The sequence below is a fragment of the Trachemys scripta genome, chromosome 13, assembly GCF_013100865.1.
Source record: "Trachemys scripta elegans isolate TJP31775 chromosome 13, CAS_Tse_1.0, whole genome shotgun sequence".
Taxonomy (NCBI): domain Eukaryota; kingdom Metazoa; phylum Chordata; order Testudines; family Emydidae; genus Trachemys; species Trachemys scripta.
This window is the reverse complement of record NC_048310.1, coordinates 18829059-18853693: the sequence shown is the minus strand read 5'-3', so window position 1 is coordinate 18853693 and position 24635 is coordinate 18829059. Positions and strand designations below refer to the sequence as shown.

Sequence of the window (24635 nt, the reverse complement as noted above, 5' to 3'; positions counted from 1 at the left end):
ACCACAAGAATATCCTTCCTCTCTTTATTTTCCCCATTGGACTAGCTCATTTGTGTTGGCCTGGAGGAGCAGAGGTTAAACCTCCAGCCATTCTGTCTCTCTTCCCTGCCCACCTGCTTGTGTAGAGGAAGGAGAGCATCATGCATGAATTTCTAGTGTGACCATGCTGGGGTTCGGTGTCTTACTCCCCCTTAATCCCGTGCCTGGCTGCTTGAGGGTCAATTACAATCTGTCCCCAAATAAATAGGCTGAAATTTCCTGTCCAAACCCCATCCTGCTCAACTGAATTGCCAGCCAGTTTTGCTGGAGCCAGAAACATTAAGAATCTATTTCCTCAATCATATTAGCATCTGAGAGATGTCACAGGCCACTTCCTGAACTATGTAATATTTAGAAGGGGCTTGATTCTGCCTCATTTACTCATGGTGAAGAATACTTTTGTCCATGAGTAGTCTTGTTGATTTCAATGAAACTGCTTGCGGGTGTACGTATCCTATTCAGCATGAACAAGGGTGGCAAAACTGGCTGCAGCAGACAAAGGATGGAGTGAAAAATGCAGCCTGCATTGCTAATATATCTGGTGAACAAACAGCTCATAAATCCAGTGGATGTTTCTGTTTTTAGCTTCATGGATTGTCCCTTTAAGAAGAGGCAAATGCCTTTAAACTCTGAAATTCAGATTTCCCCATAAGAAAGTAATTGTTTTGTTTTAACTTGTGATCTTTACACCTTGAGCAAAAATTCTGTTTTTTTTTTTTTTCAGAAACAAAGCCGAGCAGATAAAAGGTTGAGTTCTTTTCATATGTCACTCGGAAACCAACTTGGTCCATTCCTTATTAATCCCACTGAAGCTTCCCAATGTATTTGATTTTCCGTTCAATAAAATCAGACCTTGAGCTAAGGATTAAGAATCTGATGCTGCAAAATGCCAACTCCCAGTTAAGTCAATGGAAGTGAAAGCTACTCAGCACCTTGCAAGGTTGGACTTTTATACAGGTATTTAGAACAGCATGTTTATTTTGAAGGATACAGAGCCTGAATCAAAGCCCTTGAAGTGAATGGGAGTCTTTTTGGTTGCAATAAGAGAGTCCTGTGGCACCTTTAAGACTAACAGATGTATTGGAGCATAAGCTTTTGTGGGTGAATACCCACTTCATCAGACACATGCTTCTTACAGATCCAGACTAACACGGCTACCCCTCTGATTTTTGATTGCAATGGACTTGATGGGGCTGATAGAGCATCTATCCAGCTACAGGTGTTTGAACAGCTTCTAAAACACAACCCACGAAGCAAAGAATAGCTCCAGGATACTACCTGACTGTAAATTGACACAGCTCCATAGATTTCAATTGGGTTACACTGATTTACAAGAGCTATCCAGCCCAATAGCTTCTCCAACCACATATCTCAACTCATGTCACAAGAAGTCAGCTGGAGCCCATCCAAAGTCTACTCACACTCTCCACCAGCCCCAGTCTCTCAGCCCTCTGCATAAGGGAAAACAGACAGCCTTTGCAGGGGGTATGTTTGAGTTATTTCAAAGCAGCCGTGTAATGGGGGGGATGAATAATCAGGTTGAGGACCTTTCCCAGCGAACCACCTTCTGGCTGATCCTCCACTGTTATAACTGTCAGTATTGCACAGGAAGAGGCAGCCTCCCAAATAAGTGGGTCCCAAGATAGTTACAACTTTATAGGTCAAAACCAACCCCTGAAATCCTACCCAGAAACCAAGAGGCAGCTAATGCCGATCACAGAGCATGGGTGTCCCGTAGTGAGAGACTTGGTTTAGCAAGAAGGTTGCCTCAGTTTTCAATGCAGTGCAAGGTAGAGTGGATTGCAGTGCTGAGGACAGGTCGGATCAGGGCAGTGAGGGAAAGGTTTACATGCTACTGACCAGACAGAGAGGAGAAAGCAGCAGTTCTAGTGCCTGATTGAAGTCATTGTGAATTCTGACATTGACTAAAATGGGACAGGGCACAGGATCAAGGCCCTAGTCATTGCTATTATCTGATCATCAAAATTCCTTTCCTAGGATTCAAAATCATCTCTTTTAATATCTGTGATGGATTGTAGCGCAGCTCCGTAAAACTAAAATGCTGAGTGGGATAAACATCAAAATGGTCCTTTGTGAAGTAGACTTTAAGCAGGCTTTTAAACATCAAAATGAAACAGAAACAAAATGACCATAGCCAACACTTGCTTTTCAGTGTATTTTATGTAAAATAGCAATATGTTGTTTCGCTATATATGCTCTGGAGAAATTAAAAAAAAACAAAACAAACCACCACTGCAGATTCAATCAACTTGCTTTTTTTTTTTTTTTTGTAATCAGGATTACATTTTAAAAATCTAATAGGGAACATTTGCCAGGTTTTTCAATTAAATATCTTTTTGGCACTCTCAATGCTGAATTCGCAGATTATCATTGCAACGCAGTCAACTATAAATCATTCAAAGAGTGTGTTTTTACTCTGGAAGCTAGAAATACATTGTTTTGTTTCATTTGCATTTCAGGGTCTTGATATTAATGTTGAATTAGTCTTCTCTGAAAATTTGTAAGTGTTCAGTATATAAATTGTTCTTGGCTAATGATGGTGCTTCATTAGCTTACAATGCACAATTAACCCTGCAAACAGCTATAATTATTATTTATCATAGGTGGCGCAGGTAGTGATGCCAATAATTGAATGCCCATAATTTTCTATTATTGGATGCCGAGAATAAAGAGAAATATTGAATAGCTACCCATTCACTGAGCACCATCTGTCCTGTGCACTGAATGAGGCAGGGTTTTGAGGAAAGAACAGTACATGCTTTATGCACAAGAGGGCCAAACAAAGATTACACAGGCATTTCCTAACTTTTGAGTGCTTGACTTTGCAACCATTAACTTTCTTCTCATGCAGTTTTTTTTTGGGAGGGGGCTGTATTGAGGTACTGCAGTAATACATATACTAAAGCAGGGGTTGGCAACCTACGGCACGCATGCCAAACAGGCACGCGAGCCGATTTTGAGTGGCACGCAGCTCCCTGCTGCGGTCCCGGCCCCCAGCCCCACTCAGCCCCCCCGCCCACCGCTCTCCCCTGTGGGGGCAGGAGGCAGAAGCTTGGTTCTGCAGCAGCCAAGCTTCCCCCCTCTTCCTCTTCTTTCCCCAGTGTGGTGCTTTCCTGCCCCTCCTCCTCTCCGTTCCTGCGCCAATCAGCTGATGGCCCTAGTAAGGGGGAGGGGGAAGAGCGGCAGCGTGCACACAGCTCCGTAGAGGACACAGAGAGAGGTAGGGATGGAGCCTGGAGGAAGGGGGTGGAACAGGGCATATCCCTCCCAGCCCCCTGCCCTGAGCCGCTCAGGGCAGGGGGCTGGGAGCACCCCCAGAGCCGAGCACCCCAGCCTTTTGGCCTGCACCCCCCACCCCTCTGCCCTGAACCCCCCACCCCAACACACAGTCATCCCTTTGTCTTGCACCCCCACAGCCCCATCCCTCTGCCCTGCACCCCCTATGTCCCCAGCCCTCTGCCCTGAACCCCCCCACCCAAACACACCCAGCCTTCCGCCCTGAACCCCCCGCACACATTCAGCCTTCTGCCCTGAACCCCCCACACTCCAACACACACCCAGCCTTCTGCCCTGCACCCCCACAGCCCCATCCCTCTGCCTTGAACCCCTCCCACACACTCAGCCTTCTGCCCTGAACCCCCCACCCCCCCTCCCCCACCCCCCCAACCCCCCCCCCAAGGTCTGGGGTCCCGGCCGCAGGCCCTGATCAACCCTCTGCCGGCTTAGGTGAACAGAACCCCAGGCTGGCAGCGAGCTGAGCAGGCTGGTGGCGTAAGATCAGCATTTTAATTTAATTTTAAATTTTAAATGAAGCTTCTTAAACATTTTGAAAACCTTGTTTACTTTAAATACAATAGTTTAATTCTATAATATAGACTTATAGAAAGAGATTGTCTAAAAATGTTAAAATGTATTACCGGCATGTGAAACCTTAAATTAGAGTGAATAAATGAAGACTCGGCACACCACTTCTGAAAGGTTGCCGACCCCTGTACTAATGTATGCAATATCACAGGTCTGACTCATTCTTTACACACACTAACACACAGCCCCAGCTCTAAAGAACTCACACGATATGAACGTCATTCTGCAAACCCTTATTCATGTGAGTAGTCCTTACTTACAGGAGTAATAGATCATCTCAAATGAGTGTTGCTAACACATTTATTCCACTCCACACAGTCACATTTTTTGGGTATGCCTCGTGTGTTTCACAAACCATTCCTCCACAAAGAGTTTTTAGGGAGTTTAAAGCAATTGAATAGGGATTATTTCTTGCATCTTTCCACCTGCAAAGCCAGGTGCCTTAGTTACCATCAGTCGCACTGTACATGGCACAGAGAGAGTAACAAACTCCTCTAAATAAGATCTTAACAAGCTTTTTTTAATACATCGAAAGGTCACAGTTTTAAAGTCAAATCTATCAGGCTCTTCCAGGGTTAGAACTGAGCACTGGGCCCCATTGGAAAGCTGCCTTTCCCAACAGCCCTGCAGAGGTTGTGAGATGATGTGTTTTAAAGCCATGAAGTATTTATGTATGCAAAGGCTGTCAGTGGCCCTGGGCTGAATCTTCCCCTATTCTTGGCCTCTGGCTGGGGTAATTGTGGAGTGAAGTTCTACATTTGGAGACAGAAAATGGAACAGACCCTTCCACTGTACTGGAGGCTGCCTGGCACTGTCAGGCTGTGCCTTGGAAGGTAGGCCTTGCTAGCTTGCACCTCTGAGCCACCTGCTCCTTGGCTCCTCGCTTCCTGCACCCCAGCAGACAGACCCACAGAGGAAGGAGGGGAGCTGCCCAGCCACCAAGGCATTTTAAATAGGGGTGGGGCAAAGAGGCATGAAGTTACTGGGCTGATACATTGTTCATCACACCAGAGAGGTGTGGAGGGACATGAGAAGGGCCAGCCTTGAGCTGGGGGGAGTCTTTTTATGCACCTGTGACAATGGCATTGGCTCCATTTGCCTCCAACTGAAATTGCTTGGCTCCTACTCTGCTCCTTGCCCTAGTCTCTTTGCTCCATGGAGTGGATTGGCTCTGGGACAGAGAGGCATATGGGGCTTCTAGGTCCAAGAAGACAGTGGGTGTACAGCAGCAAGGTAGGGAGACCCAAGCAGCAGTAACTGGGGGAGGAATGGCATGAATGTGTGTGCTGGAGAGGTATTAATTGGGTTGGGGTGAGGAATGGGCATCTTTGTGTGTGTGTGTGTGTGTGTGTGTGTGTGTGTGTGAAGGGGCGGGTTTGCATTAATAATAGCTGACATATTATGTGTGCATGTGTAGCTGCAGTAACTGAGGAGGAAAGTGGGCACCAGTTTGTGTTTGTGTGAAGGGGGGGAGGGAATAGGACTGCTGCATTACTGAACTGGGGCAGCTTAGACAAGGGCTCCAAACGCTCATGTGGGACCCCTGTGCACTGTTGCCTGTCTTGCTATAACTGACAGATTACAATGTTTTTAAAGTGTAAAACTTGTTTTCTCAGTGTGTGAATTTAGTTTTGCAGTCTCTAAGAGGTTGATTTTTGGGGAGGAAGGCTGCTACAACTCACAAAACTGGTTTAATTGATTCACATTGGTGAGAAAACACCCTTAAAACCAGGCTTTGCATTTAAAAAAAGCACTATAATGAGTCAATTATGGTGGAACATACACTAAAACACAGGTGTCACATTTTGGTCACTGGTCACACATTTTGATGACTTGTGTTACACACTGGATGTTTTGGAGGCTGAGTGGTATGAGATGCAAATACTTCTATGTCAGGTTGATTAAAAATTGGTGGTGGTTTGAGCTGATGGGTGGGTGGGGTGTGTTGGAATGGCACAGCAAGTCCTTGGGAGATGGATCCATGGGCAGAGGATAGATGTGGTGGTCAAAGGTGCATAGTAGCTTCTGCAGTTTATTAAACAGCTACACTGCATTAGTGGACAGCACACAGAGGATGTATACAATTTTATTTTCATTAGTTTGGTACAAGCATGTGGGTCGCTGTGGTGGGATTGGGGAAGGACTATGTTAAAATCTTCCATTGTTGTTTGCAGTGTAATTATAGCCATGTTGGTCCCAGATATTAGAGAGCCAAGGTGAGTGAGGTAATATCTTTTATTGGACCAACTTCTGCTGGGGAGAGAGCCAAGCTTTAAGAGCTCTGTGTAAGCTTGTCTCTCACCAACAGAAGTTGGTGCAATAAAAGATATAATGTCACCCACCTTGTCTCTCTACATTATAATTAGCATTCTCAAGCTTGGCTCTATTTATCCTTTTACTTCCCTAGTAAGACAGTATACATTTCATTTTACAGCCATCTAATTAACTATACTAAGCTGAGTCAGTGCCCGTTCTTGAAATTAGCTGCCAGTTCTATATCTTAACTAAACTTGAGATGGTGTGTAGGATTTGTCAAGAGCTCAGTTCACTCAGACCTCAGTCATGCCATGCATTCCAACTCACTTTTCTGCCTGAATCAGTGTCAAGGTTCTTGTTTGTTCTCCCCAGAGTTCACCTACAGCCAGCATTTAAATTGGTTTTTTAAATGTTAGCAACAAAAGTCACATTATTCTTGGTGCTCTTGTTCCATTTATTTTGTAGCGTAAAATGTTTTACAACATTCAGGTTAAACAGAAATGTCAACAGCCTAGCAGTCTAACTAGGGAAGGGTTGAACTGGCTTGAATAGAATAAAAACCAGACTGACCGTTAGAAAATGGAACCTGGTGTTGATTAAAAAGGGTGGTTAACATTTTTCCTGGTTGTTTTCATTTTTGTGTTCCTTTGCACTTCCTGCTTTTCCCTGGGATTCAAAGTGGAAATACCCCACTGGACTGTGTTTGCATTCTACAGTGGCTACCACAGGGGAAAAAAAAGTCAATGTGTACCACATCAGTGACATCCTACACACCTAGATAAAGGACAGTATAAAAGAAAAAAATGTCTATTCTCCTTTTAAATAAGGGGAAAGGGGAAAATAGATGTCAAAAGGTGTAAAATTCTACAAAGGAGGGCCCCCATCTGGCAAACACGCACGTGCTTAACTTTACTACCATGAATAGCCCCATCAATTTCAATGGGACTACTTACAATAGTGAAGCTAAGCATGAATGTCAGTGTTGGCAGGATTGGGCTTAAGTGCACAATGCCTAAAGTAGTGAGCATTCGGAGATATAATTTGATATTAGGAAGATGAAACTTGTGTCATTTGACATTAGCTGGGGACAGAGCTGGCGCCAGCTTTTTTGCCGCCCCAAGCGGTGAAGTGGGAAAAAAAAAAAAAAAAAAAAAAAAAAAGATGAAGCCGCGATCGGCAGCACTTTGGCAGCAGCTCTACTGCTGTCGCTTCATTCTTTGGCGGCAATTCGGCGGCAGGTCCTTTGCTCCGAGAGGGACTGAGGGACCCACTGCTGAAGACCCGGACGTGCTGCCCCTTTCCGTTGGCCGCCCCAAGCACCAATAATATTTGTTAACATTGTACTCAGATTTTGCATGCTCCTATTAGGGTGACCAGATGTCCTGATTTTATAGGGACAGTCCTGATTTTTGGGTCTTTTTCTTTATATAGGCTCCTATTACCTACCCCTCCCCTCTGTCATGATTTTATACACTTGCTGTCTGGTCGCCCTAGCTCCTATGATTTTTTATCTGGACATTCATGCTTCAAACTACTACAGTAGAACTTCAGTGTTATGAACACCAGAGTTACGAACTGACTTGTCAACCACACACCTCATTTGGAAGCGGAAGTACGCAATCATGCAGCAGAGACCAAAAATAATAATAATAATAATTAATTAATAATAAAGGAACTATTGTACAATACAGTTCTGTGTTAAACTTAAACTACTAAAAAAATAAGGGAAAATTAAAAAAAAAAGATTTGACAAGGTAGGGAAACTTTTGGTGCTTGTTTCATTTAAATTAAGGTGGTTAAAAGGCATTTTGCTTCTGCATAGTAAAGTTTCAGAGCTGTATGAAGACAATGTTCAGTTGTAAACTTTTGAAAGAACAACCCTAAAGTTTTGTTAAGTTACGAATATTTCAAAGTTATTGTACCTTTAAAAACATAGTCTGCACATGAGGTTCAATGTTGCATACATACTGAGAAATCCTTCTAAGCAAAAAAGGATATACTTCTGGGAATGACTGTGTTATTGCAACATAATGAATTGGGATCACGGGAATTTATTACACATGCATCTCTCCTGAATGCTGCTGTTGTCCTCTCTGAAAGAATTTGCAGAATCAGTTAATCGTTCGTTTCCTGACTCCTCAGTTACAGCATTTTATGAAGCATTTACTTTAATCCATTATTTTCTTAATTGCAGCACATTAAGATACAGTACAAGGCATTCCTGACTGGGGAAGAGGGTCACTGACCTTGAAGCACGCTTTAATCTATATTTCTCTGGCCTGGTTTCTGACAGAATGATAATTTCATTCTTCTTTTAGCCTTCTCTTTGCCATCATCTTTTAAGAGATGATATCTTATTCATCATAAGGAGAGGAAAGGTGGATGATTTCTGGTACCTCCATCCTTAGCAGAAGCAAATTTACTCTCCAAAGGAAAAATATCACTTTCTGATTTAAAAAAAAATGCAGTGGATCTCTAAGCTGACCCCGTTAACTGAAAGGGTGGTAGTTGGTGGAAAGGGTGGGGGCGGGGGGGGGGAAGGAATCACTCCATGATTTTGTCAGGTCTTATTGAAATGAGTATTAAGATAGGTTTGTTGCCAAGGAAACACAAAAGAGCTTATTTAACTGGTTGTCATTCATAAATTATGATCTTCTCACTAGTAAGAGAAGAGGGTTCTGCTAGCAGAATTTGTTAAGAAACTGATTAAAATAATCTGTGATGGGGGGAGAAGGGGTGCTTCAAAAAGAATTACAAATTTATGAAATATACAGGGCTCCTTGTTAGCTTACACTGGGCCTGATTCTCCACTCCAGTACATTGACATAAATCCACTGAAGTTACTTGTGTCATATTAGTGTAACTTAGCTGGAGATCCACTCTTTTCTTTTAAAATCTAGTAAACAGAACCACACACCCATGCCTAGATAATAATTCTGTTAACAACATTAAGCTCAAAATAAAGGATGTCTACATGATGTTGCTGCCTAATAAAGGAAAGCGGAATCTCGATTGAAAATGCTGTAACTTCCTAAAATGAACATGAAAAGAAAAGCTGTAATGTGACTGATGCTAACCTGAGTGGTCTGGATGGTGATGGTGCTTCATCTGATTTTATAACTCCTTGGGTTTGAAGGACAGTGGCTTGAAAATCAATGTCATTATTTCCTCTTGAGTGTTTCTTCTTAAAATTGATATACAGTTTTGGTATGTGTAACTGTCATGAGGAAATGTTTGCAGCGTTATTGTAGCCGTGTTGGTCCCAAGATATGAGAGAGACAAGGTAGGTGAGGTAATATTTTTTATTGGACCAATTTCAGTTAGTGGAAGGGATAAGCTTTCGAGCTTCACTGAGCTCTTCCTCACGTCTGGAGAAGATAACCAGAGTGTTCAAACTAAATATAAAGCGGGACAGTGTTAAGCAAATGGGGTCAGACATGCTGTTGGAGATCACTCAGAATGAAGTGTACAGTTAAGGGTTAGCAGGCAGTACAGTATGTTACAACCTGTTGTAATGAGGTATAAAACCAGTGTCTCTGTTAAGTCCATGGTTTTTAGTGTTCAGTAGAATTATGAATTTAATTTCCCAGAGTTGTCTTTTGAAGGTGTTGTGCAGGTTTCCGTTGAGGACGAGGACTGAGAGGTCAGATGCGGAGCGATCACTTTGTGAAAAGTGTTCACCCCTGGATAGAGGTCTTCGTCTTTTATCAGTTTCCTGTGTGAATTCATTTGAGAGCATAGTGATTGTCTGGTTTCACCCACATACTTGTTGTTGTGGCATTTGAGTTACTGCATAAGGTACGGGGGTTCTCAACCTTTTTCTTTCTTCCCCCCAACATGTTATAAAAACGTCACCTGTGCCACAATAACTGGTTTTCTGCATATAAAAGTTGGGGCCAGCGTTAGGGGGTAGCAAGCCAGGCAATTGCATGGGGCCCCCGTGAAGCTACATTGCTCAGGCTTTGGCTTCAGCTCCGGGTGGCAGGGCTCAGGGCCCTGGGCTTCAGCCTTCTGCCCTGGGCTCCAGCGAGTCTACTGCTGGCCCTGCTTGGTGGCCCCCCTGAAACCTGTTCGTGTCCTCCCAGGGGCCCCGGACCTCTGGTTGAGAATCACTGAAGTCCACCACAGGTTGTGATAGGCATGTGTAGGACTTATGGATCTTGAAAGGCGTGTTGGGGGGCTATTGATCATCAGAGGAAAGGAAATGTCAATTTGTGATAGCATTGCTCTTATCTATCAGTGAAACTTTTTATGCTATTGGACTGTGGATTTTTCCTAGTTGTCCATATTTTTAAATAGAGACAATCTATACCTAAGATGTCTGAGTGATTTAAAAAAATCTATTAAATGTATTTTGATCTTGTTTTTAGTATAGGCTTCTATTTTGCTGGTGATTGAGTAAGCATTAACGTACTATTTTCTCAAATGCAAAGAAAGTTTTAAAAAAATCCACTCCGTATGGACAGATTTCAGGTGCTTGTGGAGTGCTGCATCCATTGGAAGTGCTGGCCATATTAAAAGTCACCACCCGCCTGTGCCACTTGATGTAAACCATAGCAGTTAAGGATTCTGCGTCACCATCCACCTGATTTAATTATCAAACTTTAGTCTATAATGAAGTCATGAAAGTCTATTTTATTTGACTAACTATTCGATCCCTTTCTGGAGATATCAGTATCCATTGACATAACACCTGTAACATGCACCTTTGTAATACACTCATGTTGCTTCTGCCCTCCCAGCTACAGCCTCATCATATTAATATCCATCTTTCTCTGAGATTCAATAATAATAGGTCAGGATTTTTAGTATGATTGGCCCTGAAGCAGGGAAAAAAAAGAAGTGATAATTAACAGTGTCATTATTCTGCCATGACCTCATTTCCAGCAAATCTACAGCACCCTTCGACAGGGCACAGACATTCATGTACCATGACTTAGAGACATCTAGTAACACAGTCTCACTAATGCTAGACCCAGAAGTTGAGTGAAAGACAAACTGTAAACAAAGGAAAACTGTGAAGCAAGAGCAGGACACATAAGACTTCAATTACAGGTGAATCAATGACTTGTCCTTCCAGTTCTGTTGATGGTTCTAGGGATATGATGATCCTCTGACTTAAAAAGGTTGAATCATGATAGTGTGACTCTAATGCAATGCCATTGTCAGCATGCTGTAAAGGTTTGGGAATGACGAGTGCCAGCCAATAAGGTGTTGAGATCTCTCAATCCACGTTGATTTCAACAAGAACTGATGGCATGCCCAGCCATGCAGTATTGAGGCTTGAGAAACTGATCCAGCACTCACTAAAATCAATGGGTGTTCTTCTATTGGCAGTCAGATCAATTTCTCAATAAGCTGGCCACACATGCACGACACAGGTGGGTATAACCAAACAGAAAATTCTCCTTTAAGGAATACTGACTCTCTTTTCTAGAACTGGGAGAAACTAGCTATCTCCTCTGAGTGAATAAGCTTGTGAGACTCAAGAGACTTTTGGAAAGCTTAACTGAAGTCAAATAAAAAGGTGGTGTGAAGGTGCACTCTCACTCTAGTAGAGAAGAGACTAATTAGCTCTTCTGGGCTGGTTTAGAACTAATCAGGCACACCTGTAAGGCTTGCACTGCCTGGAGGGCGGAGAGTTTAAAGAGGGACACCTCCCTCCCCCCCCCATGGTGAGGGGAGTTTGAACTGGAAGACCTTTGTACTGCTGATTGTTTGAATCAGATCAGCAAAGAAGGAGACAGTTGTAGGCCTTGCTGCCCCTGAAATGGCATGGATCAGCTATAAAGCAGGTACTCCAAGAGGAGGGGCTGGAGGTAAACCCTAATTAAAGACACTGTACTAGCTGATAAGCCAAGCCCCAAAAGACTGCCTGAGGGACAGACCACCTTTGCCTTTCTTTTACTCTGATTTACCCCCTCTCAAGGGAAAGAGACAGACTAGGATCTTCCTTTTGTTTGTTTTGTTTTGTTTGGGAAAATCCCTTTATGCTACAAATGGGATGGACATTACAAACAACCTGAATTGGGGTCTGGTAGAGACTCAGGAGAGCCCCAATCCTCACAGGTGGGAAAATAGACACTTGAAAGAAAAATAAATCAGAAAAACAAAGAGCAGTTAAATGCAGAGCAGTGTGGGAAAATGGCTGTTTCTTCAGCCTTGTTGGTAATGACAGGGCCAGCTCCAGGCACCAGCCTGGCAAGCAGGTGCTTGGGGTGGCCGCTCCGGAGAGGGGCGGCACGTCTAGCTATTCGGCGGACGGTCCCTCACTCCCGCTTGGAGCGAAGGACCTCCCACCGAATTGCTGCTGCAGATCGCGGCTTTTTTTTTTTTTTTTTTGGCTGCTTGGGGCTGCCAAAACCTTGGAGCCGGCCCTGGGTAATGAGTCCCCTTCTTTTGACTTTTGGTGTCTTTTTTTTACAAAATAGTATTATAAACAGCAGCTGTTACAGATCTTAGAGAACATAGAATATTCAGAGAAAAGGAATCTAAACAGTGAGAAGCAATAGAGGGTCCTGTGGCACCTTTAAGACTAACAGTTAGTCTTAAAGGTGCCACAGGACCCTCTCTTTTGCTTTTTACAGATTCAGACTAACACGGCTACCCCTCTGATACTAAACAGTGAGAGAATCCATGAATGTTAAGGGTGAGGGGAGGAGGCAACCTGCAAGTTAAACTCTGATCCTACTTACAGGAAATTGACTGTGAAACTTGGTGTTGTGGTAAGTGTGTGCACTGTCTAGATTCTGAACTCCTCAGGGCAGGAACTGTACCTGATCTCTGTTTAGAAAGTGCTGATCACATCTTGGCAGTGACCAAAACCAAATAATGATGGTAATTCCCATTTTAGACTGTCCAGGACTCTGAAGAGTAGAAAGATGTGGGAGGTATAGGGCAAGCAGATACCTGAGTATGGGTTCTGTTCCCATCTCTACAAAAGACTGGTCCTGTGTAAGTCACTTAAGTTTTCTGTGTCTCTGTTTTCTCATAGTTAATAATCAGCTAAAATACTTCTCTTCTTGAAAATTGAAGTTGATTGTAGACATTTTTCATTCAAGATGTAGTTAGAACAGTTATACTGACAAAGTACCGTACTTGGGATCCAGTCCTCCAATCCTGGGGGATGTGTGTAGTATAGTATTGGAGTATAACAAATAGTATTAGGCTCGTGTCTTCAGTGGGATTATCTGGATGACTAAAAGCTGCAGGACTGAGGCCTTACTTTGCAATATGCATGGAAGGGGGAAAAAAGTCTTGCAGAAAACAGTTGTGGCTCATGGACATTTAAAATTTTTATAAAAATAAGGTATTAAATATTAAAGATTGTTTGTCAAATGAGAGCTTTTAAATGGAATGGAAGCACATGCAAGCCAGTATCTTAACTAGATAAATTGCTATTTTGTATATTGTCATGCAGCTTTAAAATTACCAAAGCAATTAAAATAAATATGTTCCAAAGAAAATCAATCATTTTGTGATGAAAATTTTGTGTAACAAATTTCAGCCCGGAAAGCATTTTTTTACATACAAATGATAAATCCTTGATAAGCAGTGTTTAATGAGTGTCTGCATTACCATTATAAATGACAGTGAAGCTATGGGCACTGCTACAGTAATCAAAACCAATTAAGAAAATTGTGCCTTCTTAAAATAATCCATTATGCATTTACCTCCATTAGAACTTCCAGGCCTCACATGGGGATATAAACATCCTAAGAGACACCAATATTCATTTTAATATATCATCACTGTGGTTGTTAGTGTCCTCTCATATCTGAGGACCTTTGAAAAATAACCCACATTATGATGGGTGAGTGTGTAAAGTTCTGAATAGGATCATGCTTATAGGAAAGGGCTTTGTTTTGATTAATTTAAAAATGAGTTTTCCAGCTGGTGACAGAAATATCCAGTTTGGTAGGTAACATGTTCTAGCCAGTGGAAAACCAGAGGAGAACTCAGCAAGGATTTTTTTTTTTCTAGGAAGGTAACTATCTTACTTTTTTCAGTTCTGACTTTCAAGGGCCTTTCTTGTGGCCATACTGCATAGTGCAATGGATTTCTGGCTAGAAAATTTTGGGGTGCCAGTGGGTTATTAGGTATTGCTGCTTTTAGTGCTGCAGCATATTGCATTTAATAATAATTGGCACTTCTATGGTGCAGTTTTGAAAAACTGCTCAGTGTTCTCAATATGATCAGAGTTAGGCAGTCCATGGGAATTTTACCGTTTTACTCAAATAGGAGCAGAGTTAGGCTGATTCTGAGTTTCACACCCACAGTGTGCCTTTTATCGCTGAATTTCAAACATTAATGACATCTCTCAGCCTCTATTTGAGGTAGATATTATTAGACTCATTTTACAGGAGAAATTGTGAAACAGAGGCAAAGGATCTGGTTCAAAGCTCCCTGAAGTCACTTACTCACTTTCTGCACACCATTCATGATTTTATAGACCTCTATTATATCCCCCTTTAGTCATCTCTTTTTTAAGCTGAACAATCCCTATCTTTTTAATCTGTCCTTGTATGGAAGCTGTTCCATACCCCTTATTATTTTTGTTGTCCTTGTCTGTATCTTTTCCAATTCTGGTATATCTTTTTTGAGAGGAGGTTACCAGAACTGCATGCAGTATTCAAGGTGTGGGCATACCATGGATTTATATAGTGGCATTATCATATTTTCTGTCTTATTATATATCCCTCTTCTAATGGTTATTAACATTGTTAGCCAGGGCCGGCTCCAGGCACCAGCAGGAAGCAGGTGCTTGGGGTGGCCAATGGAAAGGGGTGGCACGTCCGGGTCTTCGGCGGCGAGTCCCTCAGTCCCTCTCAGAGGGAATGACCGGCCACCGAATTGCTGCTGAAGAATGAACCAGCACGGTAGAGCAGCCACCGAAGTGCCGCCGATCGTGGCTTTATCTTTTCATTTTATTTATTTTAGCCCCCCCCCCCCTTTGCTGCTTGGGGCAGCAAAAAAAGCTGGAGCTGGCCCCATTGTTAGCTTTTTCAACTGCTGCTGCACACTGCAAATTCATATTATGGTGATGGGTGACCTCTGGCAAAGGGCTGGATCTTGCATTTTATCCTGATGGTGTTTGGTTATGTTTCTTTTTTTTGTAACTCTTGTGGAAGAGAATTCCATGCTCTGGATTCTTTGTGCCAAGTGGCATGGATTTTCTTTCTCAGCAATAATGGCTCACGTTCTTGGAAGTAAATATCTTGCCCTCTTTTGTAACAGAGGCTTCAAACACCATATAAAACTGCCCCACCATTGTAAAACTTATTTGTATATGATAGGAACAGGCTATGAAGTGCATCCAAGTACCATTTTGATTCTTTCGTTTAAGACCTGTCATTTTTTTTTTCTTCTCACGTAAAATCAATTTGACAGACATTCACGCAGCTCTCAGATTCATTAGCAAGTCATTACATCTCCTGAAGGGATGTTTATGGATATGAGCACCATATATTTAGGGCTGTCAAGACAAATTGACCAAACTGCTTCTGTTTAACTGCCCCGTGAGTGTGGCAGGACTATGACAAAACCGAGTGCCTGGTATTCCTCTAAATCTAATGTAAGAAATGATTAGAAAAAGCATCAATAGTGATAATCAAATTGAGCCCTAAATGAGATTTGCAGCTCAGACATCAAAGCAATTAAATTATTAACATCCCAAGGCATTTTTCATAAATTTCCCAATTAGAGGTTATATAAATAGTATTCTTCACTGGACATCCTACTGGAGAGCTATGTGTGGATGCGGCACCTTGCATAAATATAGCAAAGTGTAGATTGATTTTTGTGGACTGTTCCCCTAGGAAATCTAGGGTGTTGTGCTCTTCACTGCTCAGTTTGAGCTGAGAGATCAAGTGGAACTTTGTCTTTCTGTGAAAGATTCATGAGATGTAGAGAAAGGTCAGATTGCATATACAGGTATTTCGGTTCTGTTTTTTCCCTACTAATGCTCCCCTTCTGATCTTGAGCTAAATATACAATGCCAGATACTCTTCTGCATCAGGACAGCTTTGTGCTGCCTGAGGTGGCCCCAGGAGGATCTCTCTTATGCAGTGGGATTCTCAGGTTAGTTACTCCTATGCCGTGCAGATGGCACAGTCAGGAGAAAGGACATGGCTGGGCTGTCCCGCTGCCCTGGCAATCCTGAGCTACAGCTCTCAGGGGCTGTAGGCAGCTGTAGGAATAAAATTGTACCTGCTTACATGCAAACACTTTTTACCTTGTATATAGTTGTAATTTTTCTTGGTTGCTCGGGGCACCTTTGTTTTTGGTTTGATTCCTCAAGATCCTTGTTCTCTTTGGCTGAACTAGTCTTTGTTTTTTAGGGAAAGTTGTGCTCTGCTCACAAAGCAACCCTTTCCCTTGCCTCATGTGGAAGTTGTCTTCCCTCAGACTGGTGCAAATTAACCTGAGAATGGGCGTCCGTCAGGGCTGGCATTACACTCGCTGGGGCCCAGGGTGAAAACTAAGGAGCAGGCCCCCACCCCATGTGGGGCCCAAGCCTGAGCCGTGCTCCAGTTTGAAAACCTCTAAGTGTGATTTATTTCCATTTTTAGAGTTTAAATTACAGTAATACTCACATTACCTTTACCCACAGTGACTCTGTATGTTTGAAATAACTTAGCTTCATGGGCACCTCTGTGGCATGGGGCCCAGGGAAATTGTCCCGCTTGCTGCCCTGGTGCCAGTAGCATGGGCCAGATCGTGCAAAATCTTACTGAGATGAGCAGTCCCATTGACTTCAACAGAGCTATCTGCATGGGTAAGGGCTTGTAGGATTGGTCCTCAGGGTATGCTTTCATATCTGAATAATGCCATGGCTTTACAAATTCACCTGCAATACCAGAGAGCTTTTTTGTATAATCTGAGTGCTGTGGCTTTTGGAAGTCTCTCATCTTCTCCTACTTCAGGCACACCGGGATCCTGGGATGCTGTCTAGCTTTGGGATTACAAATGATGCACCCATTGCAGAGGCTGTTAATGTCTCCTCCAGCTCATGATTGATTAGCCCTCCCTTAATTGCAGAAAAAAGGGAAATCTATCTTATGTTCTTGGTTTTCTCCAACCAAACTACCTAATCCCACTCTCTCTCTGGTTTAAGACCTGAGTACAAAACCTAATGAAAATGATAGCCTGAAACAATTGTAATCACCCTTGGGCATAGAGTGGCTCTACTCTTGCTCCCAGGACTTTTTCAGATGGATGTTTTTAGAAAAAAATAATATGCTCAAGAATGCTCAACTCAGTGGCAACTGACATGTGCGGGTTATGTAGCACTTCTGCCTCTGACAAGACAAAACATTAGAACAACACTGTGAACTGAAACAAACTTTTCTGGTGCTTGCCCATGGCATTAGAACACCCGTAGAAGCCTATTGCTTCAGGTATGTGCTAGGGAGGTTTTAATTTATCACTGCTATTAATGCAATGATGCCTAGTCTGGCTGCCATTTATTTCTCCTCCCTTTCCCCTCATGCTTAGGCCACAACATCATTATATATTTGTTGGTGCCCTAGATTAGTTTTACATGACATGTTCCTCTATGAATTAGAAGGAGAAACTCCAGTAATTCAGCTAACCTGACATTTTGCTATACCTATTAAAAATTTTTATGTAGTACATAGCAAAGTTGGTGCTTAATATTTTAAATTTTATTGGGACTTGCACAAGGACAAACAGTAAATAAAAGTTAGACCTAGAACTCTCTTCCCCTGGCTCGCAGGCCCAGCCCTAACCCAGTAGAACACAGCATCTCTCAGTACACATTGTCTTGGAGAACAGCCCTCAATCCAAATCACAATAACTTGGCAGGTTCTAACACACTCTACTAGTCAGAAAATAGACACTTGACCATTATGCCATGTGGCCATGGTATGAAAGTAGCTATACTGAATCTTACTGTGATGGGGTGGCTGCCTCTCACAGGTAGGTAAAGGGTTAAAGCCACCTTGGGGAGGCTGTGTGGGAGGCAGCCAATGAGGAAAAGGCTTATAGTGCCAGCCAATCAGGAGAAGCTTTTTTGGAACAGCCAATCAGGGCCAGGCTGGCCCATATAAGATGGGCTGCTCAACAAAACAGAGGCAGTCTCTCCCTGGAGTGCAAGGGAGAAGCACCTTAGATAGAGCAGTGCTGGTCAGGGGAACAATAGGGTGCTCCAGCCTGAGACCCCTGATACAAAGGACCAGGAAGATGCTAGGGCTACAGGGAAATAGGCGTGGGAGTTGGAGGAGCAGCAGGACGTGGCTGCCAGCTATAGGACCCTTGGGTCAGGGCCTGAGGTAGCGGGCGAGACCACCCTTTTCCCCCCACTTGCCACAGAGGGGGTGGCTAGTATTCAGACTGCAGGTGACGGACTAGACCGAAGGCTGCAGTAGACCACAGTGGCAAGTGGATGGACTAGATAGCTGGTTTCCTCCGAAGGGCTGTGCCCAGAAGAAGATGCTGTTGTCCGGGGAGCGACGTGAGTCTTAAAGGTGGAGACAGCCGAGACGATGGCCGAGACACCACCTGAGGAGGGCATACTGGCAACTCCTCCCCCCCCCCACGGGAACTAATTCCCAGGATGGGCAGCAGGGGGTGCTGCGGAGGTGAGTTGCTCCCTGTCACACTTACCCATCATACTAATATTTTTGTATTCTGTATTGCAACCCTTTTGTGAACTGAAGTTTACACAGCAATATATAATGCATTCAGTGAAAGCTTAAATGCCTCACTACATAATTCTCCACATTTTACTTTGAACCATCTGCTAAACTCTATTTTTCCTGAGATTTGGCCCCAACCATGTTGCTAAAATATAAAATTTAAGTTTTTGAATATTTGTCAGAACTATTCAGTGTTTTCTGCCTTGAATATTTAACTATTGTGATAGTGAGACTGGGCCACACAACAGCTGCACTTTGTACAGCTCAGGACTGGGATAGGGAATGGGAAAGTGGTTGTTAGCCACTTTTCTGCCTCTCTGATCCTGGTCTATCAAGGTGCTGGCTGGTCCCTAAGTACAATGTAGACTAGTGTAGAGTACCCTGAGGGCTGCTCTAAACGATACAAAGTTGCTCTTGGCCCCAGGAGCCCAAATGCAGCTGGGGATTGCCAAAGCTCAGAGATTCCTGCCATGCACCCCTGTGCCAAAGGGATGGTGTAGAACTATTATAGCAACTGTGTGTCACCTGGCAATTCCCCTTATGCAAGGGATATCTTGAGGGGCCAGTTAAGAAGCTTTCTGACAGTGGAGGATGGCACTTCCAATCCTGTGCAAACTATCTGCTAATAAAAAAACCCTCTTTTCCTTGTACTGAGCTGGTTCAAACTAAACAGCTAACCTTACACATAAGTTGTCCCATTGCTGTCAGTGGATTTGCTTTGATCAGTAAGGGTTTTCAGGAGTGAGCCCTAGAGCAATATATACTTGTAAGTGGATTTATGTACAGTTCTGTGGATTTAGATGCAGGGTTCTGGTTGATTTCACACTTCTAGTCTAAGTGCTTTGAAAAAAACATATCAGGAAACAAGCATTTCTTACTTGGTATGGCTTTGAGATAGTTAATAGCTCCTTTGGAGGGATCAACAAATGGCAAAATGGGTGCCAGAGCCAGAGCAATAGGGACCTAACCACTGTAAAACAGGTTTATGGGATAAAGCTGGCTGTTTGCTTCCCCCTCCTTCCCCCATAGCACAATCAGAGCAGGTAGCAAGTGCAGTGCCAGCAGGCAAAACGCTGGTCAAATCATGTAGTAATCATGGAGCTGTCTTGCACATTGATCGTACTGCTGTATGTCTATCTACGTGTCTATTCACCTTATCTATCTTCTGACTTAGTGGTACCTATTTACCAGGTTCTTGCATATTTCCATTTTATGGACTTATAAGTTTTGTGGACTTGCAACTGAAGATGTCCGATCATGGCTCATTTTCTCTGCCATTGATCCAATTCTCTCCATCTTGGAATGTGTCTGGTTAGTTCTGGTGGCCCCAAGAACTCCCAGGAAGGTCTTCTCAGACACAATTTGAGGATATTGAGCTACTATACACAACAGGGTGGCCAAAACATTCTGTTTACAAGTTTTTATTTGTCCTTGTTAATTTTATTACCTTACACTAAAGACTATTATCCAAATATATTTATTCTGCCTCTTTTGGAGTACTTAAAAAGAGTATTTACTTATGACTAGGGAACAATCCCTTTTCACAGAGGCTCAGGCAGCAAAATACAAATATAATCAACTTTTTTTTTTTTTTTCAAAAAACTACCACTCCTGTACCTATAATATGTAAATAACCATAAAAAGGGCTGGCAGAAATCCAGAAATGTGCTTACCATGGAGGTGAGTCAGGATACATGACATTGACCTGAGAGAGAGTCTCCATGTAGGAACCAAAGTCAAAAGCTGGTGGGAACTCCTCTGTGCAGGTGGATCTCAGTTCTCCAATTGAGCCACCGTAGGAGAAGCCATCTGGAGCTATAAAACAAGCAATTAATACTGAGTCTTTTCTCCATGGTGGCTTCTCTGCTGATCTGCCATAATTTATACCTATAGTCCACAAATGAGACAGCAGGATTGTTAGTGTTTTACGGCGAGCAGGTCTTAAGGAAATAAAACAATTCCCTGTCAGGGATGGCTGCCAACTAAATTCAAGCTACTGTGTATCATGGTGTGGAGCTAGGAATATACACCCCATGCAACTCCCCAAACTGTCAGTGTCATCAGTGCTCTACCCAAATAGAATACAAGGTCTGCACACAATCTCAAATGTTAGCACTGCTTCTCCATAACCACTGAAGTTATTGGGGAGCTGCATATATTCAGCACCTCTGAAAACCAGATCACTTCTATGTAGGTGCCTAAATAAGGGGCTAGGTGCCTAACTTTAGGCACCTGTGGGTATGTCTACACTGTGGTCGGAGGTGTGACTGCAGAATAGGTACACATCTGACTAGTTTGATCTAGCTAGCTTGAATAACACTAGCAGAAAAGCTGCAGCAGCACAGGGGTAGCCACTTAAGTACACATCCTGGGTCCTGAATGGGCTTGTAAAACCTGTGTGGCTGCCCATGCTGCCATGGCTTGACTGCTATGGTTTGAACTAGCTAGATCAAAGTCAGCATGAGTATGTCAACATGTGCTACCATCACACTTTTGATTGCAATGTAGACATACCCTTAATTTGAGTCCTTAACACTAGGACTCGCAGAGGAAAAGAAACTGGAGAACGGGACTGAAAAAAGAAAAGAAGAGCTGCAGTCAGTATGTGGCTCCCACAGAGATATCAGGAAACTGGTTTCGAGCAGGGTACAAGCAGGGAGTGCTGTGTAAAGGGGTGTAGTCTTCCACTGGAAGTTTGACACACCTCAGGGTGTGCCAAAATCTAAAGAGGCAAGAGATGAAACTGGTGGCACTTTCTTCTCTGCAGTCAGTGTTGGGCTTGTCTGCACATAGGCTGTCCCTGAGTCGGGTTAGTAGCATAACTGAGAGAACACCAGCATAGACTGTGTGGGCAGGTGAAGGGCCTACACCCAGACTTCTCAGCTGCACCACTTTGTGCATGGCCTCTGCTTCTCTGGCTGTGTCCCACAGGGCCAGAGGAGCAGCAGCAGTGGCTGGCTGGCTGAAGAAAAGGGATGATTCTCCTCCAGCAGTTCCAGGCTCCTGGCCCCTCTCCCCTTTTTCTTCAAGCACCAGAGAGAGGCCCATAGGGAGGGGAGTCCGGAGCTGATGTTGTTTTTGGTAGGGCAGGGGTGAGGAGGCTACTCTTGGAAGGGAAGTGGGAGCAGGCCCTGAGGAGGCTTCACTGGCTGGCTGCCCTACAACCCCCTCCCTTCCTCCCTCCCTTATGGAAAACAGTCTGTTCTTGAGCAGCTTGGGACCCTCTCTGCTCCACAGATGGGAGGGGAGAAGAGGAGCAGTTAGCAGCCAGCACCTCTGTGGGGCCACAGCTGTGGAGCCCAGCAGATGGGTGAGGATGGCTAAATGTAACTGAACTGTAGGGGAGAGTTCATCTGGTCTGAATTAACTGTATTGGGGGCAACCTGGTGCCCAGAGAAGCCTAGTCAAGGACCTTTTCCCCAAACCCACCAGTGCCTAGACAGTAGCCCTCCTCCCCCGCCCTGCACCTACTTCCATTGGTAACTGATTACACAATTCATTTGTTTTACTCCCACAGTAAGTAACTATATTTGTGTGCAATTTCAAAAAGTACAATGCTAACGGCTTCCTAGAAATTTTGTAGGGAACTGCTTCATAAAACACTGTTTTGCATAATTGTAGTTTGAAAGTAAAAACAAAAGTGGGGGTTTCTTTTTTGGTAAGTAGTAAAATAAGACTTGGGTTGAATAGGCAGCTCACATGAAAGGTCCCACAAAATGAAAAGTGAACACCAGGGTTGTAATTTGTAAATTATGCAGTTATTCCTCCTGCTGTTGAACGCTAAGACTGCGTTTCTTTTGGAGCGTGGGTGTGTTAAAGTTTGAAGTGATGGCATCAGAGTAAGTTATTAAAAATACCTACCCCCTGCAATCCATAGCATGAAGGGATCAGTGATAAAAGGAGGTCAAGTCAATTTTTAGGCAGAAGGGCCAACGTGTTTTTAATAATGAAGCATCTGATCAATATAGTGAGCCAAGAAATACATAGCTATTGTTAAAGGCACCATGTTCTGTTGAAGGAGAGTTACTCAGAGCAATAAGGTCTGATCTTAGCCTCAGCAAATATATATAATCAATGCACTAAAATAAGATTGTGTGGGGAAGGGGAGGGAACAGTAGGCCTACAAGGTGCATAATTTTTTAAGCTGTTTTCCTGTCAATATTGCCTAATGCATACCTAGCCTTATCTAAAAAATGGACATCTGTAAGAACACTGCTTAACCACTAGTTTAGGAGAGGCCAGGGTGTCATTAAAAAATTCTGGTACAAATATGAAGGGTGAGGTAGAGTGAAAATGAATGGATTGTGTTAGGTATAAATGGGATAGGGCTTGTTACAGAGGGAGGTAAACTATAAGATTCCCCTGGGGGTGTCTTTTCCAGACTTTTCTATTAAGGGAGGAGTGTTTGCAGGTGGTCTATGCACCTATCCAGGACCCCCTGCAGCTTTTCCTAGCAGCTCAGCTCATGTGGCAGCTAGAACGAAGGGAGTTCCCGGGGACTAAGTAGGAAATTGAATACAACAGCAGGTCTCCAGTGACCTGACGCTTCCACTCCACACAGCTCCAACTCCAGCCCGCCCCTTTGTGAACAGAGGCAAAATCAATCTAATAAAGAACTTCTGTATTCTTTCCCCAGCTCTAATGGTAGTTGTCAGACCTCCCTTCTTGTCCTGTAAGAGTTACCAGTAAAGCTAGTCACAATTTCATGTACAATAGCACCACAAATGCTGCAGACAGCTTTCAAAATCTTCTGTAGTTTTCCTATGGCTTTTCTATATGAACAAAAATAACCAGGACAAATTGTCCCCGATTCCCTTAAGGAGCCAACAAGATGATTTTATTGCCTGTCTGGTATTATGTCAGAGACATCATCCACAATGTGATTTTTGCAGGTGGTTACTCCACAACCAGGTGCACTTCATGGAATGTCAGCATTACTCAGAGGCAGGCTAGGCCTGTTATTTTTGTGAGCTGACAAGGGCAGTCATGTTTCACAGAGGCGGTTTAACTCACTGATGTAGAAAAATAGTGTGGATAAAAATTCATTTGTGAATAAAAAGTAGCTACTGTGAACTGTGTGCCTGCTTCCCATTTGTTAAGATATCTGTAAGGTGCACTGCAAAGTGGTTCCTTGCAATGATTACTCAGTTAAGGGCCAGATCTGCAGCTGATATCAACTAGCATAGCTCTATCAGAGCCAGTGGAATTATTCCAGTTTACACTGGTTGAGGATCTGGCCCTGGAGTCTGCGCTCATTGCCGGCACCACTGCTTTGATATCAGATTTAAATTAGGCTTTTCTTTACCAAAACACATTCTGCAAATCTTCATAGCTATGGGTTACCCTGAGAAAACTTGTCTGAAACTCAAAATAGTGATGTAAACGTCCTAAAGGTGTTCTGAGCTGTAGATGGAAAAGATAAGAATATAATTTGTGCCCTCTAATGAAGCAAATCGCCATAGATCCATGAATTAGGGCTGTGACTGTATATAGGGATCAATAATTTTTCTTTTATTTTGAGGGAGGTCTCTATCAGAGTAGTGATCTTTTTGGATAGGGGTTGGGACATACTTCAACAAGTTGGGGACTGTTTGTGCCTTCCTCAAGCAGTTTTCATCTGTGTATACATTTTCAATTCATTGTTCAGGGTCATTTTAATAGGCTAACTTATTACTGGTGGAACTCCACCAGGGATTAATTCAGGGCACCATGTTTACTACCAGGGGTGGCTCTATGTATTTTGCCACCCCAAGCATGGCAGTCAGGCGGCTTTTGGCGGCATGCCTGCAGGAGGCT

At 43.4% G+C, this 24635-nt stretch overlaps 1 protein-coding gene across 1 annotated transcript in view; it reads right to left on the bottom strand.

Moving 5' to 3' along the window:
- Positions 1-24635, bottom strand: part of BEAN1 (brain expressed associated with NEDD4 1) — a 106202-nt gene that overhangs the window by 4370 nt on the left and 77197 nt on the right. The window contains exon 5 of the mRNA XM_034788364.1: positions 20513-20654. Coding sequence (XP_034644255.1) covers positions 20513-20654 — 142 coding nt within the window. The remainder of the gene's footprint in view (positions 1-20512; positions 20655-24635) is intronic.